Source organism: Pseudorasbora parva, chromosome 19 (genome assembly GCF_024679245.1).
Source record: "Pseudorasbora parva isolate DD20220531a chromosome 19, ASM2467924v1, whole genome shotgun sequence".
NCBI classification, from domain to species: domain Eukaryota; kingdom Metazoa; phylum Chordata; class Actinopteri; order Cypriniformes; family Gobionidae; genus Pseudorasbora; species Pseudorasbora parva.
In genome coordinates this window covers 923,029-940,586 of record NC_090190.1, presented here as the reverse complement: position 1 = coordinate 940,586, position 17,558 = coordinate 923,029, and the positions used below count along the sequence as shown (strand labels likewise).

The following is a 17,558-nucleotide window of genomic DNA, read 5'->3' as shown; positions in this document are numbered from 1 at the left end:
GAGGGTATTCAGGAAAAAACTCTTGGTTGTGTGATGTTGTTTAACTGTATATAATTATAAAAACTGCTCATTTTGAATGTTTAGTGCCATTTCCCAGTGTGTTGGGATTTCTTCTTGAGAGACTGCGGTGCGGCAACAGCGTGTCGTTACAGTCAGTTTATTATACATTATATTATTATCCACTATCGAACGCCACTTACACAAAACGAACGCAGAATCTCTCTTGCATTTTGGCGATTCACTAGTTATTTTTTGTTATTGCCGTTTAAATCAGCTTGTCTGTCGGGCAAGTAAAATTCTTTCAAAAAATCCACGTCCCGGACAAGCGTTAATGTCGAACCCTGCATTTAATTATTATTTTTTGACTCATTTTAATAAATAAAGCTGCAGTCCGTAGTTTTTCCTCTTTGTCGCCATCTCTGTTCAAAAACTGCAATCGCAGTTATTGGCGGAATTATCAACTCTACGTGAGTAGTGCCCCGGTCGGCACAGCGCGGAGGAATCAAATGTGCAGCTGTCAGGAGAAGCGCTGTCAGTCACCGCGCCGGTGTGGATACTGTCATTCACAATCACAGACTTTACTGTTTGAAAGTATGACCGACATAAGAATGTCATCTGAACAAGTAAGTAGCTTATCCTCTTTTGTTCTGACCAACTAAGGAGAAAAAAAGCATTGCAATACATCGCGATGATTAATCTAACGATCGTTTATCATGTCAAACTGCAAATTATACTTTTTTCAAACTGTTAATGTTATCAGGATTGTGTGTCTACATGTAATGTGTATTAGGGCTACCTGTAGTACAGCTTCCATTTCTGTGCAGTCTAATTTCTAATCGTCATATACCGACACATTAATGTCGAGTAGAGGTGAAGCTCCCTCTAATAGAGAGCACAAAATAACTGATGTTACCATAATGCACATAGCAAAACGAGAAAGGCACAACAAAGGAAAACTCCTTAACTGCATGAATTAACCGAACAGGTGTGCTACTGTTGCATAGCCTAATTCAACCACTGAAATGTCTCTGAAGAAACCCGTCGTTTGAACCTTTTTGGATCCGCCATCAAATTGATAAGTTTAATTATATCAGGTGGTGTGAGAAAAGGCTATCTCCACTTCCAACATCCTCACATGCGATAGCCTGCTAACCAGGACTCCTTCTTTATGTGTACAGATGTGACGTAATGACGCAAACATATGCTTGAATTTCCCGGGGAAATCCACCAGTACCACTGGAATTAAAAATATTAATACAAGCTTACTGCTGTAAATCGAGTTTTGAACACTGACTGGTTATGTACTTGCTCAAAAATTTATTTTGGATAATTTTAACCCCAAAAAGTTACGGACTGCAGCTTTAAATTAGATTTTAGTAACCAAAAAGCAAGTCTAATTAACTGAAATCATGAAATTATACAATTTAACATCAATTTATTAAAGGGATAGTTCACTTTAAAATGAAAATTGTCATCCTTTACTCGCCCTCCAGTTGTTTTAGACCTGAATGAATGTATTTCTTCAGCTGAACACAAGGGAAGATATTTTGAAGAATGTCAGTAACCAAACAGTTACCTGGAGCCATTGACTTCAATAGTATTGTTCCTACAATGTTTCCTAAAATGAAAGTCAATGGCTCCAGGTAACTGTTTGGTTACTGACATTCTTCAAAATATCTTCCCTTGTGTTTAGCTGAAGAAATAAACTCATACAGGTCTGAAACAACTTGAGGGTGAGTAAAGGATGACAGAATTTTCATTTTAAAGTGAACTACCCCTTTAAATGTACACAAGTAACAATGGGAACTTTTAACCCCTCACACAAAATTCGGGGCTATTGGAATGACAGCCGATGAATTGAGAGACGGTATAAGTTGTGTACCTTTGAGGCAGAGCCGAGGAAGCTGGGCCTGAAGAGGCAGGGCGAGGGCGAGCGGAACACGCTATTGGACAGGCCTCTTCCTGCAGCTCTGTTGATTGGCTGATATGAAGGAATCATTGAGCCCATCAGCTCAAAACTACTGTTGTGACTGCTGTCCTTCGCCAGTGAAAGCACGTCATCCTCCTCTGTGAAGAGAACCAAACTTTAGTCGGATTTCACGTTTGATAATGAAAAGCCCAGTTCGGACAGGATTAGTTTAACACTTTGAGGTGGGGCTAAAGTAATTTTACCTCAGGATGTCTGTAATATTAAAGGGTTAGTTCACCCAAAAATAAAAATGTCTGTCATTAACTCCTCTCCCTAATGTCGCTCCACACCCGTAAGACCTCCGTTCATCTTCACACACAGTTTAAGATATTTTATATTTAGTCCGAGAGCGTATGCAAGTGTATGCACACTATACTGTCCATGTCCAGAAAGGGAATAAAAACATCATCAGAGTAGTCCATATGAGACATCAGTGGGTTAATTAGAGTCTCTTGAAGCATCCAAAATACATTTGGGTCCAAAAATATCAAAAACTACGACTTTATTCAAACCAATGCATCTTAAAGTGCCTCAATGCTTGCAAAACGCACCAAAAACGAATTTTAAACAGGAAGTGATGGAATTTTACCGTACATTTTTACAGCGGTTCCATTCGAACGGGATTCGTATTAGACGAGGTCATTTTTCCGGACCTTTTTTTAATGAAGGTAAAAGTCTCCGTAATCTTTACCGACATTGTCCAAAATGATTACTGAGATGGCACATTCAGATGGGACTAAAATCACAGAGAACTTCTGGTAATAATTACTTTACCCCCACTCCCTATGTTAAACTAATCCCGTCTGAATAGGGCTAAAGATACTAAAAGTGTGACGTGTAAAAGGTACAAAAAAGTGCAGGGCAGTGACACAATTTAATGATTCGCTTTAATCCACAAAGCTTGCCTTTACAATTGTAACGGTTCACGTATTCGGCACAGGACTTCCGGTGTGGTGTACCAAACGTTGCCCAATGCAATCTTTAACAGTCGGCTTGTTTTAAGCATAGGACACACTTCAATCGGCGTTCCCACATAAACATACTAAATATCCAGTCCATTTAATCATAAAACTCAAACGATAAATGCCATTTTGCCGCTCTTTAATGTGCCGTGACTGATTCCTGTACAGGAGAGTAAGTGTGATCGTCATAGTCAAAGAATAAACATCTGAAGGTGTGTTCACAAAAACACATCATATGTGGAGTAATCGCTCAATCAGTGTCTCAACAGCAGAAAGATGTCAATAAAACAACTTGAGCACAATGTCCCGTAGAATCATATTTATCAGGCATTTAGTGTCCATAGTTGTTAGTTCACTAGAGAAAAAATGGATATAATCCATTATTTACAAGCCCTGCATAATGGATTTATTCAAATATACATTGCATAATAAAGAGCAGGGTAAGAAAAAAGAAAGAAAAAAAAGCACAATATCACATATTCATTATATATGTGATATTGTGCTTTTTTTTTTTTAAAGCTGCTCTCTAATGCTTTTTACAGCTGATTATCAAGTTTATGGTCATAAATGGCTTTTCTGAGGTAAATGTGACGCTGTTCTCAAGCTGCATTACTGACGTCGCTCCGAGGCTGAAACACTAATCGATCAATTACGAGACGTGATTTATCTCAGTAAATGACTTTGCATCTTTCAACATTCCTTCTGATGTTCATCCATGTTTATTTGGTGCTTTAACTTGTAGTAAAGAGGAAGAGATGAGTCACAAATACATTTAATTGCTTGAATTTATAATTTTGTCTTATATCAAATGCATCAAAGCTTATTGTGACTGGATGGCAGATGCAAAAGATTGATTCCTGGGATTTAATGATCAATATCGGATCATCAAAATGAGGAGATTAAAATAGAGAAATCAATATTTTCAACCCAGCCCTAGGGTGTTTAGGATCCATATTCACTCACCCATTTTATTGTCTGCCGCTCCGGATCTTTTTACACCATCCCTGGACAGAATAAGACATTAAATGAGTGTGTAATTTTACATCCAGCTGCACGTGAGACCAGTAAATTTGGCTGTGTTTATTCAATAGATTCACTCCAATGACAATGCTATATGTGCTGATGTGACACACGAGAACTATTTAAGCAATACGGTCACATTTTTTAATGTGTTTTACAGTTTTATAGAAGCACATGACTCAAACGTAATGAAGTCATTTTATTAAAAAGAAGAAACCTGTTCAAACATACAAAATACAAACACAAAACCAGTGCTTATACTTTACAGTAATAATTTTTACCATCAGCCTGTGTTATTACACTGGTTTTCATTTCTTGCTTTGCTGCAAATACGCCAAACTACACGAGCCAAGCTCGACCTGTTCGCTACCCTTTTTTTTTTGTCTTTTTATTCTCAGAAATTTTCTGGGGACCCCTTAGAACCTTCTGGAGGAGCCCGGTTCGAAAACCCCTGCATTAGTGTGTTGATTTACGTTGTGCACCCCTAAAATTTCTGGTTGTGCCTCTAAAATTTTCAGTTGTGGGCCACTGCACTCCTAGTGAAAAACATTAGTTTGGAGCCCTAATATATATGAAGGAGTGCGTGTTGCAGCGGATTATGGGATGGATACACATACCCTGTGCGGGAACAAGAGTTGCCAGCGAACAGCATCAGTGTCCCATCAGTGTCTGCAGGAGTCGGAGAGGGACTCTTGAGGCCTGGAGATGGGCAAGTTTTCACCAAAACTTCATCTTCTCCTTCCTCCTTATCCTCTTCATCTTCATCACCACCACCATCTCCCAACAACTCATCAACACCCTGAAAAGAAACAGAACCGTAACCTGATAACTGTCACCCCCCCTTTTTGAAAATATACATGTAAATTCACTATCCAACTTAAATGGATGCAATTCAAGAATGCTTTGGAGTATAGACATCAGTCTCATTTTAAAGAAGACAGTCAGCAGAGTATTGTTCAAGTGAATCACTTCAAAAAAGTAAAGTATAAAAAAAGTTATGGAAGTTTAAATTTACTGTAAATTAAATATACTGTTTAGATATTTAATATAAAACATGGATGTTACAAAATAATTTGTACCTCTTCATCCTCCGACTCAGTCATCTCTGCTTCCTCTTCGTCGTCACAATCCTCATTGTCAAGGCGATGCAGAGCCAGCCTGCGCTCCCGCTCCTCCCTCCTGCGGATGGCCATGGCCTGCTGCAAGCGAGATTTCAGCAACACCAGTTTCTCACCTAAAAAGATGCAAACAGGGAGTAAAGAAAGAAGACTTTACCTGCAAATCAAAACATTGTGGCAGGGCTTGATGTTTTTTCTCCTAATTTAAAAATATTTAAGACCGCATAAAGAACTTTAGGAGCAGGATGAAAACCCAGGCAATGACTACAAGCGTTACTAATCAGGGTCGAAATATTCAATGAAAAAGTCACGCCTTCAATCACAAACCGTTCTCATAAACAACCCGGGGGGGGGGGGGGGGGGGGGGGGTTGGAGGGGGTGACTTAAAGAGAAAAGACATTTCATATTTTAAAAGTGCATTTATTTATAATGCAGTTATTAACAATACACACACACGAGGGCATTCAACGAATATTCTAAATTCAAATATATATTCGAATAGTAAAAAATATAAATACATTTAGAAGGAGAAAAAAAAGGCCCGCAGTAGTAGAGGCGTGGCAGTCTGATTTGCGAGTGAGCGCACTCATAGGGTTCAGGGACAGGTCACAGGCGTCACTGCTGAAAGTCGACGCGTCTTGCAGTGAAGATGGCAGAAAGCGCAGAGACCAACTCGACCGCGGCAGAGAAAGAGATTTTAACTCAAATCTAAAGCCATGTCTGGAAGTACTTTGGATTTTGGTCAGTAGGAGGTAAAATTGTTAGCGGCGAGATAAAGTTGTATGCAAGCTATGATACAGTTAGCATACCATGCCTCATTTTATTTAACGTTAAACAGAAACATCACTAAAGTGTAGGCTACTGTACTGGCTGAGGAGACATTGCATGAATAAAGGATAAACGCACTGCTTCCACTGGTGTGATTATTTACCATGTCAAGGAAAAAGCTCCATGTTTAGCACGGCACAGCTCGCTCGGAGCGCTCAATATGCTGTAAAACTTCAATTAATATCAATAATATTTGTTTCAATCACTGAATGAAGCCTGCTATATTTGGGACAAGAGTCGCGACCTTAAATTGCTTGCACAAAACTCTTGATCAGCACTCAAAGTTTGTTCATTTAAACCGTTATGAGCTGAGAAAGTGAGGTCTGCGGTCTTGGCCATTAGTTGATATATTAATATAATTCATATATTAAAAAAAAAAAAAAACGAATGAATGAAATTCGAATGGGATAATAAGGAAGATTGACAGCCCTAACACACACACACACAGACAAACCTATTTTTGGTCCCAAATGCTCGCGCTGTCGAGCCCTGTGCGGGAAAAGCAGTGATTGTACCTGGTTTGACTTTTGCAGGCTCCTCGTCTCCCTCATTGACCGTGATGGTGATGGATTCAGAGAGCAGTTCCTCCTGTCCTGAGGGGGCGCTGTCTTTCCTCACCACATTAAGCTGCAATGTGCGCTCTCGCTTAGGTCGAGGAGCCGGCTGGATGTGCTTCATGAAGCGTTCCTGTAGTGCTTTCAGAGCTGGAACACACACACGAAAGGTAAGGACATTAAAACAAACATACGTTACATCAGACGCGAATGAAGCAGTAAGCGCATATTCCCACATATCTAAATGTACCAAAGTAGCAAAGTTGAATAGGCCCCATTTCTAAAAAACTTGGAGTGTCCCTTTAAGTGTAAGTGCTGTTTTCCCATAGACAGTAAAATAAAGTGTTTCCCCGTTGGTGTTGTTGTTAAGCTAACGTTATAGTAGTTTGCTTTCAATTTGAGAACATACTAATGCGCAGATCCAGTGCTTACTGACACGTCCCAAACTTTTTAACTCAAATCAGGATATAGACATATGCACAATGTGTATATTTGATCATTCAAGAGTACGTTAACGTAAGGCGAATGAGCCTAGAAATAACACATTGAATACACTCGCGCGAGCGCTGACAGGCAGCAAACACACGCAGCCTGTGACATTGGAGTTCGGAGTTTACATTACTTGCATCACTACATTCATATACTTTTATTTGGTCATTAAGCAAGATGGTGAAAAAGATTTGCCTTCGCGTTTACGATCGCGGAACTACAAGAACCGTCAGACTCAGCTGAAGAATAAAATCCATTTTATGCGTCTGTGGGGTACGATCAGAAAGAGGCTCGTGCCAATAACACGAAAGCTGATTGGCTGCAATATAAGTGGCATGCTTGTCTAATTTGTAGTTTTTTTAAGACTCCGCGGGGACCCTGAGTACTGAAAGCGAAGACTCGCGGCCCCAGGTGCTTTTTAAACCAAATTAAGTCAATGTAATTGCGGTAAAATAAAAATGATCATCCTTAATCGATAGTATTTCACTTCAAAAGTGCATTCATGTTCTTCTTTACAAACAGAAGCATTTCGGCTTTCTCACAAGTTAGTCTGTTTCGTTTCTCGTCCAACACGTGAGAAGCTAAGCTGAACAAGCGCTCACTATCGACGCTTGTGCACGGCGCAGAGGTAAGCTCGCGCAACTTCAGCGAGTGCAGGAAAGCGGGTCTTATTTGTGTGCCAGTCCACCAACGGCTGTTCGCTTATTGTTGTCTGTGCTTCAGACAGGAAGCTCTGCATTTCCAGTCCTGCTCGCATATTGCAAAATACTTCGACACAAGCGACATGTTCGCGAATGACTGCAATATAAGCGTATGTGGATTGCGCAAGCGGGCACACTTCCGGAAAAATCGGCGGAAAGAAAAGAAACAAAAACGTCCGGTTGCCAATCGCGCACTATAAGCAAAAACCATCCGGTTCCGATTTTTGCCCGGTCAACCAGTGCATCCCTAGTAAAGGACTAACTATTATTTGAGGAAATCTGTTTATAATATAAGCTATTAGGGTTTGAATTATTGACCCTGCGCTGTCTATGGACTATAATTTGAATAGGTCTATAATGGCTAACGTACGTGCTTAAGTGACTGCTCAAGTTTGATCCTAACGCAAGGCAAGCATTTACGTGTGTGTGATGTATTTTTAGCGGTTGTGTGCTCGTGTGTGTGTCGTCACATCAAATGGTTCTGCAGATTTTTAGTATTACTACAGCATTTCACCTCAGCATTATTAAGGCGACAACGCACCGGAAGCTGCCGTTTAAACACTGAGTGGATAAATGATGTGCACCTCTTGCTCCTTTGTAAGATCACGGGGTGACATCTAGTGGAGAAGACTAGTAATTAGATTGACGTTAATCTTATGTTCAATGTTAGCGGAAATAAATATGGGAAAAAAATCGATTCGTGGCCTTTGAGAATCGATTCGATTTTAAACAAAGATTAATCGAAAACATATGGATCACAGAAATCATCGGGCCCTAATATCCAAAATCTCACCTGGGTTTTCCTGAGGCGGCTCCAACTGGACAAAAGCCCCATCATCTGCACAGAGCTTTGCCACAGGAGGCGGATCAAGACCAAGCTCTCTTAGTCTGGCCAGTTTATCCTTTCGGGGTTTGAGCACACAAGAGGAAGTCTGAGCCTGATCGCCTGAGACCTGATGCTTTTCTTGGTCCTCGTCTGAATGGTTAGCGCCTAAGGCCTCAACATGAACGTCTTTCTCCTTCTCATCAGTGCTTATTACATGCTCTACTTGTGCTTCGTTGCATGTCTGTGGTTTGCCATCATTAGTAGGATCATCCTGGCGAATGCTGGTGGCTTCTAGAGGAAGTGATGCGGTGGGGTCATCCAAACACGACTCTGTCGGAGGTTTTGTGGCTTGATCTGGAGTCTCTAAAACACGAGCCTGATACTTGGCAGACCTTGAGGACGGGTGATGGAGAGATTATAATCAGGGATGCAGATACAGGTGAGGGGTAAAAAAGGTGAGAACTATAATGAGCCCTAATGTCGTTCCACACCCGTAAGACCCGTAAGTGTATGCACACTATACTGTCCATGTCCAGAAAGGGAATAGAAACATCATCACAGTAGTCCATATGAGACATCAGTGGGTTAATTAGAGTCTCTTGAAGCATCCAAAATACATTTGGGTCCAAAAATCGATCAATGATTCGGATCGCCAGTGTCACGTGATTTAAGCAGTTTGGCAGACGATCCGAATCATTGATCGATTCACTGATTCATAACCGTTTGAATCTTTATTTGAGGATTGAACACAAACGCGGAAGAGAAGACAATGCTGAATAAAGTCGTAGTTTTTGTTATTTTTGGACCCAAATGTATTTTGGATGCTTCAAGAGACTCTAATTAACCCACTGATGTCTCATATGGACTACTGTGATGATGTTTTTATTCCCTTTCTGGACATGGACAGTATAGTGTGCATACACTTGCATACGCTCTCGGACTAAATATAAAATATCTTAAACTGTGTGTGAAGATGAACGGAGGTCTTACGGGTGTGGAGCGACATTAGGGAGAGGAGTTAATGACAGACATTTCATTTTTGGGTGAACTTAACCCTTTAAGGTGAGGAGTTTGCATCTATGTATATTAGTTATTTCCACCATATGAACGTACACAAGATAAATGAGTAGGGACAGAACTGATCAGATTTTGATCTCATACTTGAGCAAAGCCATGGCAGGACCCTCCGGACGAGGCCTTCTCTTGAAGAAATGGTCGATACTTTTGGGCTCTGGCATGTGATACGGCAGATTGAGCATGGACTCTGCAAATGCATAAGGGAAAGCAATGTCACAAATTTGTTTTATTATTAGGGGCCAAGCACCGAAGGTGCGGAGGCACCTATTGAAATCGTTAGTGTTCCTATTATTATTATTCTGCTTCTTCTTCTTCTTCTTCTTCTTCTTCTTCTTCTTTTTCTTCTTCCGCCATAGGAGTCTCTGGCAGCCCATAGAACCGTATGGTAAAAAGTTGTGAAATTTGGCACACTCATAGAGGCCAGTCTGAGCTGTCACTATAGCAAATTTGGTGCCTCTAACTCAATCCCTCTAGCGCCACCACCTGTCCAAAGTTTCACTCATATTTATGCTTATAACTTTTGACCCCTAAGGGCTAGAAACAAAATTCTTTTTTCATCGGATTCCTTGGCTCAAGCCGATTCGATTTCACCCTATGATGTCATTTTCCGGTATGCAAATTTTCCCGCCATTTTGAATTTTCTGAAAAACCTACTTTTTCGAACTCCTCCTAGGCCGTTGCTCCGATTTTCACGAAAATTGAAACAGATCATCTTCAGAGCATGTTGACAAAAAGTTATGGAATTCAAGTTGATTCGTCCAATCGTTTTCAATAAACGCACAAACAAATTTTACGTGGAGGTTGCAAAAACACACTAAAGGCTATATCTCCGCAACGCTTTATCGTATTCAAACCAACCTTGGTACATGTCATCACAAGCATGACTTGAAGCAACATGCAGCGTTTCGGCGCAGCGCCACCTACCTGTCCGGAGATACGAAAAATGCCTATTTTGGCTTATAACTTCTGAACCGTTTATCCAAAAATCATAAAATTGGTCTCATTAGATTCAGGGCGTCATGCCGAGTCGACTGATATCCAATTTTACCATGTCGGCCATTTTGGATGTCGGCCATTTTGAATTATGTGCAAAAATGCTGTATTTTATGAACGCATGAACAGATTGTTATGAAACTTGGTATGGGTCATCACCACGATGCCCTGAAGTAGCCTGAGAAGTTTCGAAACAGCGCCACCTAGTGGAGAATTTTTTTTTTCAAACGCTTATAACTTTGGGTGTGGTTGACATATTTTGATGGGAGTGTGTTTTTTGGTCTCCTGAATCCTTGCCGACTCCAACGATACCAGACTTGCCAGGTTTCGGCATATGGTTTGCGCAGAGTTGTAATTTAGTGCTTAAAAAACATTTGCTGATATCTTCGAAACCGCTAGTCCGATCGAGACGAAACCAGCCTCAGAAGTTCGGAAACATAGGTCGATAGCTATACGCTAATGCCCAAATCTCAAAATATTGATAGTAAGGGGTAGTAAAATCCAATCAAAGTCAGGTGTCAGTCATTTTTTACGTGTTTTTTCATATAAATGTCTATAACTCCAAAACAAAATGAAATATTTTCACCAAACTTGACACACATATGTATGGGCTCACTACGAGGACACATAAAAAAATTGGTGGGATTGTGCCTCTTGGTGGCGCTATAATAAAACAAAACATGAAATTCCCATTGACTTCAATGCAGTATTACGGTTTAAAATGCTAATGCTATAATTTAAGAATGCACTAGTGTATCATTACAAAACTCGGTATGTGTCTTCCGCTCTATGTCCCGAACATATTCAAAAAGTTTCGGGGCAGCGCCACCTTGTGGTCAAAAGTTGTAATAAAATGTACAAAAATGCTAATAACTTTTGATTAAATTAGCCTATTGTAATGAGACTGGTCATAATACATTCATTGGCTCATGCCGAGAAGATAGATACCAATTTTGCCATATTTTGCAAACATATCTGTGCTCCATCTTGTTATTTGTTAAAAATCTACTTTTTCAAACTCATCCTAGACCGTTTGTCCGATTTTCACCAAAATTGATCCGTATCGTCTTCAGACCATGCTGACAAATACTTATGGATTTCGGATTGATAGACAAAACAGTTTTCATATACCACTGCAACAGAGTTGAGCCATGATGCAAAAATTACTCTTGAGGCTGTATCTCTGCAATGCTTTGACATATTGACACCAAACTTTGCATGTGTCATTGTCATCTCAATCTGACTAAACCACATCAGTTTAGTAACAGTGACACCTATTGGTCGAAAGTGATAAACCATTAAACCATTATTATTGACTGTATTTAAAATTTGACTGCTATTTTGCCTAAAATCAACTTAATAGGTCCTTAATGGCTCATTGTTGCAGTTGGCTTGAGACTTCCAGCCATGCTGGCATGTCTTGTCTTCTTCTTTGCGCTTGGCCCCGATAATGGCTGCTTGCAGCTATATTTATGAGTTGATGTGAGTCTCTTCTGCTCACCAAGGCTCAAAAACACAAAAAAGGCGAAATGTTATAATTTAAAATAACTTTTGTGTGTGTATATATTTTGAAATTGATTTATTCCTGTGATCAAAGCTGAATTTATCCTCATTACTCCAGTCTTCAGCATCACATGATCCTTCACTAATCATTATAATAGGATGATTTGATGCTCAAAAAGAACCATCATCAATAGGGCTGCCCTAGACTACTGATTATTAGTCGACTAGAAAAATGTTGTTTCATTTTCATTAATTAGAAAAAATTCTGTGAGAAACCCAACAGTATTTATGTTATTTTTTACCTCATATCGGACAAATCTCATCTAGTATTCCAAGCGCCATTACGTCCGCCGAAGAAGGTCAAAATACTGGCACGATATATATATGCTGCTTTGAAACAATCGTTATTGTAAAAGCACTATATAAATAAAGTTCATTGATTGATTGATTAGTGCCTGCGTGGACCAGTCGAATGAGGAATCTATGTAAATATATCTATGAACACACCAGTATTTTGACCTTCTTTAGCAAAAATAATGGGGCTGGGAATACTAGATGAGATTCGTCTGATATGATGTAAAAAATAACACAAATACTGTTGTGTTACTCACGGAATCTGCTCGTTTTGTGTCTTAAGACATCAATGTGTCTCCACGAGACACAGGGTTTAACATGGATTCATATGTTTTGCACTCTCAAAGAATTACACCCCATTGACATGCATTATACGAGCAACAGTTGAGTTAAAAATCTTTGTGTTCTACAGAAGAAACAAACACACCTATGATGCCCTGGGGGTCAGCAGATAAACATCACAGTCTAATTTTTGGGTGAACTATCCCTTTAAAGCATCGTGACCGCATTAAAGTCGAGTAGTCGGTGCAACCCCTACCTCGCACCAGTCTCTGACTCTCACGGTGAAGCTGCTTGATCGCCTCCTTGCTGGCTTTCGCTGCTTTCCTCTCCTGAAATCACAATTTGTTCAGTAAAAACACTAGTTGTTGATTAAGTTGCACTACAGTTAAAGGGTTAGTTCACCCAAAAATGAAATGTATGTCATTTACTCCTTCGCAATGAATCAGCGAATTGATTCATGATTCGGATCGCATTTCAAACTGCTGAAATCACGTGACATTGGCGATCCGAATCATTGATTGATTCACTGATTCATGACCATTCAAATCTTTTTGGAGGAACACTGAAGAGAAGCCAATGCTGAATAAAGTCGTATTTTTTGTTATTTTTGGACCCAAATGTATTTTGGATGCTTCAAGAGACTCTAATTAACCCACTGATGTCTCATATGGACTACTGTGATGATGTTTTTATTCCCTTTCTGGACATGGACAGTATAGTGTGCATACACTTGCATACGCTCTCGGACTAAATATAAAATATCTTAAACCGTGTGTGAAGATGAACGGAGGTCTTACGGGTGTGGAGCGACATTAGGGAGAGGAGTTAATGACAGACATTTCATTTTTGGGTGAACTAACCCTTTAACGAGACCATATAACACTGACCTTCCGCTGTGGCTTGTTCTCTTGCTCCTCGTCTCCACTGAACTCAGACAGATGCGGCTATAGACAAGTCATGATAAAATGGCAGCCATTAGTAACGCTTAAATTTTCCGTAGACCGTTTTAACTCTGAAAACTGAATTCTGCGCTCACTTTGTGTTTGGTCTTCTTTTTCACAGCTGATCGAATGGCATCTAGAGACTCTTCTTCTTCATGTTCAGAGTCTTCCTCTAACTGGGCGTCGAATAGATCGGAGTCTCCGAGCAGACAGCCGCTGTCATTGAGTGCTTTGATTGGAAGGGCCTCCTTAAAAATGGGGGGAAATAAATGGAAGTGAATAAAACAAATAATAGCTGTGGGTCACTGTTAGGGATGCCACGGTACCAAAATTCCAGTAGTCGGTATCAATTCCCTAAAAATGTTATTGTACCAAAGCTAAATGTTTTTTTTATTTTTTTATTTAAAGGGGGTCATATTATGCCCTTTTTATACAAGTTAATATGATTCTTTAGTGTCTAAATGAAAACTTTGTAATATACTTTAATTAAAAATTCTCATTAGTATTGTAAGAAAACACTAATTTTACCTGGTCAAAAAAGCTGTTTTCACCAAGAACAGAGGCGAAAGAACTGCTACACGAGCCTCTGAGAGGACAGATCATAGACCAGTTAAAATTGATAAAGTTGATCTTTTTTACGGAGTCGGACTGGGACAAGATGACCGCTCCAACGAAATTCAACATTTAAGGCTAAACAGGACGTTTCTGAATGGTTGGTTAACGTAATGTCACTTTGATCTGTCTTTAAGTACTGGCAGGGTAACGTTAGCATGAATGCTGTGTGTTTACTGATGTATAAGTTAGTTCGTTGACAGATTGAGGTTACTCCTAATGCCAATAAAAACTTTTTTTCTGTTACTGTCGGTATGCGTAACGTTATCTATGCATTGTAATAACTGTTACAACACAAATGATTTGATGTCTATGGTAACGACGACAGCTTGTGCTCGCTCGGGGCGGGTCTGAGATGAAACGCTGCTTGTCAATCAACAGTCGTGGGAGGGGCTTGTGTGTGACATCACACATCAAACGGCTCTATTTGAGACAGGGGAAAACATATAACGAGATTAACCCTTAAAGACAGAGACAGCCGCCCACGGCTAAAAATAACTATTGTTCTAAAATGTTTAATAACTTAAACCGCAAATCCAATCTGTATGCTGTTAACTACACCGTAAAGATGAGAATCTCCGCTTTCTAAAGGTATAACATTAATCGCGATTCAGAGGCTCCATAGTTAGCATCGATGCGTCATCAAAATATGCAGCATTGACTAAAAATAACTATCGTTCTAAAATGTTTAATAACTTTTAAACCGCTAATCCAATCTGTATGCTGTAAACCGCACCATAAAGAGGAGAATCTCCGCTTTCCATAGGTATAATATGTCTCGCGATTGATCATTCAGAGGCTCCATAGTCAGCGTGGATGCGTCATCAAAAATTGGGACATCAAATGAGCTAGATAGAAACTTTAAGGTTATCCAGTTTAAAATGATATATAGCACTTGATGCTAACTGCTAGAATGGGGGAGAAAAACAAAGAAAAGTAGAGGCACGTCAGGCGCCCCAAAAATGTTCTAGGTCTTTAAGGTTTAAAAAAAAAACACTTGATGGATTTTTATCATTATAGGATGGTTGCAATCAGCTTGTAAAGGTGCATGTACAATTATATGACCCCTTTAAAAAAAAAAGAACTAATAATAAAATAAAATAAGGAGGGAATAGTCAAAACCCAGCATAGGAACATGCTGGCCAAGTGAATTTTTTGTAAAAAAAATAAAAATAAAACGATAAATACTAAGTTCTGTTGTCATATTATTCATATTATCCGTTTTGTTTTTTGTTTCGATACCGTGGTATCGCTTTAGTATCGGTATCGAGGTTTTTTAGTCTGGTATCGTATCGAAGTCATAATTTTGGTATCGTGACAACACTAAATGCTGGTAGAGTCAAATTTTTTTACATTTCAGTACCGACTTGGTACCGGTACTTCTGACATCCCTAGTCAGTGTCGTCAAACGATCTAAACACCCACCTCAATTTTCTCTTTCAGCCGCTTTACAAGGGCAACGTTGTGTTTTTCTTTGTCTTTGCGTCTTTGTGACTTCTCCCGCTTTTTCTTTGGCTCTTTTGGTTTGATTTGAGCTTCCGCTTGCTCCGGCTCACTCTCGCCACTGTCCATTGAGATGCGGGACACTCGCTTCCCTCGCTTCTTGCTGACGCTCTCGGCCTCATCGGTCTTCGTCGTCTCATCGCTGGACTCGGACAGAACCAGAGCATTGGCCATTCCAGCCTCTTCCGGCTCGCCGTCGCTGTCACTGTCCTGCAATGCCTTCCGAGGCCGGCCCTTCCGACTCACGGCGATCTCTTCATCTGAATCTGGAACACAACGGTTGAAAAAAGATATTATTCACAATATATTTTAAGGTAGGGATGCACGATGCCGTCTTTTCAGAACCAATGCGATATTAAAGGGTTAGTTCACCCAAAAATGAAATGCATGTCATTCACTCCTCGCGTGAATATTTCCACAAAATTGTCACAATGCCTGTCTTGTCGAGTGTCATCGTAAACATTATGTCGGTTATGTCTTTTACATGAACATGAAATATGCTAGTCACCGCTAGCGTTTTTTTGTCATTTTGACAAGTTTCGTGGCCCACAGAATATCTTGTATGAATATCTAAACATGCAATATATCAAAAGAACAGAGCAGCCTCTGTTTTAGTCTCGCTTCATACATACGTTTATGAAAAAGCAACATTCTGAGCTGATAAAAATCATAATATTTTTATGCGTACTATATATTGCACTATTTACATTCGCGTTAGACTAGGGCTGAAACGATTCATCGAGTAACTCGAGTTAATCGAATCAAAAATATCCTCGAGGCAAAATCACCTGCCTCGATGCTTCGCTTAGTCCATTTAACTACACACAGATGTTGCAGAAAGACATTTTTTGTGTAAGGACTCGGAGTATGAGCGGATTGCGGTTATTTGCGTAACAATCCCAAAAATTGCAGGTGGATGAGAGAAATCGTTACTATGTTGATTTTAATAAAGATGCGGAACTCTCATATCACGCTAAAACGCAATGAATGCGTGTCGTTCTTTAACTTTGGTTTTCAGCTCATGTCGAGATCAAAGACCGCAATGCGCGAGAGAGAGAGCGGGCGGGCATCAGCACTGGTAATATCATTTAATATCGCTGTTTTTAAATGAAGACAACTGTGTGTTGAGCTTCAGGATCCGACGCTGAACATTTAAGTTTCATTTGCGGCAGTACACGCGTCAGCTGAGGAGATACGCGTTTTATAATAAAAATAGTGATTAAAAGCACAAAAATATGCGCAAGAGATTGTTTCCAAGTCGGCGCGCGCTCTGAAACAGCCGCAACGAGACGAGCAAATTACACTTTCGGTTTCACACTCGCGTCTAAACGATCAAATGTACACAAACAAAATGTCAAAATGACCGGCTTGGAGAGTCTCTTAAACACAACACAGTTTGTGTCTAAAATGGACGTAGTTATTATGGATAGTCAGGAGAAAATGCAGTGCATCTGCCTATTATCAGTCGCCTATAGATCTGCACATCTCTCTTAAAGAGGCAGCGGTGTAAATAAACATGCTGATGAATTACTGCGAATTAAACAACCAAATGCAAAGAGAAAATCACTCACAGCTCTTGATTGAATAACTTCAGCTTTAATAAGCATTAATTTATCCTATCTATGATAAACTATGCAGTGTTATTTTACATTTGATTTTGATTACTAGAATTCTTCCTGAAATTAAAGCACTGTGTAGCCCTATATAATTAATTGTGTGTGTGTGTGTGTGTGTGTGTGTGTGTGTGTGTATGGGGTAATATATATATAGTAAATCTCAAAAAGTACCGATAAGAATACCGTTAAAGTACCGGACCGATAAGCAGT

At 39.8% G+C, this 17,558-nt stretch overlaps 1 protein-coding gene across 2 annotated transcripts in view; it reads right to left on the bottom strand.

Moving 5' to 3' along the window:
* The window catches only part of LOC137048485 (claspin), a 38,865-nt gene that overhangs the window by 14,299 nt on the left and 7,008 nt on the right, over nucleotides 1-17,558 (bottom strand). For both annotated transcript variants that reach the window (XM_067426672.1, XM_067426671.1), the window contains exons 3-13: nucleotides 15,655-15,998; nucleotides 13,713-13,865; nucleotides 13,564-13,620; nucleotides 12,933-13,005; nucleotides 9,629-9,731; nucleotides 8,435-8,859; nucleotides 6,413-6,601; nucleotides 5,031-5,185; nucleotides 4,569-4,750; nucleotides 3,895-3,935; nucleotides 1,883-2,067 (exon numbers count right to left, since the gene is read on the bottom strand). In XM_067426672.1, the coding sequence (XP_067282773.1) occupies nucleotides 1,883-2,067; nucleotides 3,895-3,935; nucleotides 4,569-4,750; nucleotides 5,031-5,185; nucleotides 6,413-6,601; nucleotides 8,435-8,859; nucleotides 9,629-9,731; nucleotides 12,933-13,005; nucleotides 13,564-13,620; nucleotides 13,713-13,865; nucleotides 15,655-15,998 (1,907 nt within the window). The remainder of the gene's footprint in view (nucleotides 1-1,882; nucleotides 2,068-3,894; nucleotides 3,936-4,568; nucleotides 4,751-5,030; nucleotides 5,186-6,412; nucleotides 6,602-8,434; nucleotides 8,860-9,628; nucleotides 9,732-12,932; nucleotides 13,006-13,563; nucleotides 13,621-13,712; nucleotides 13,866-15,654; nucleotides 15,999-17,558) is intronic.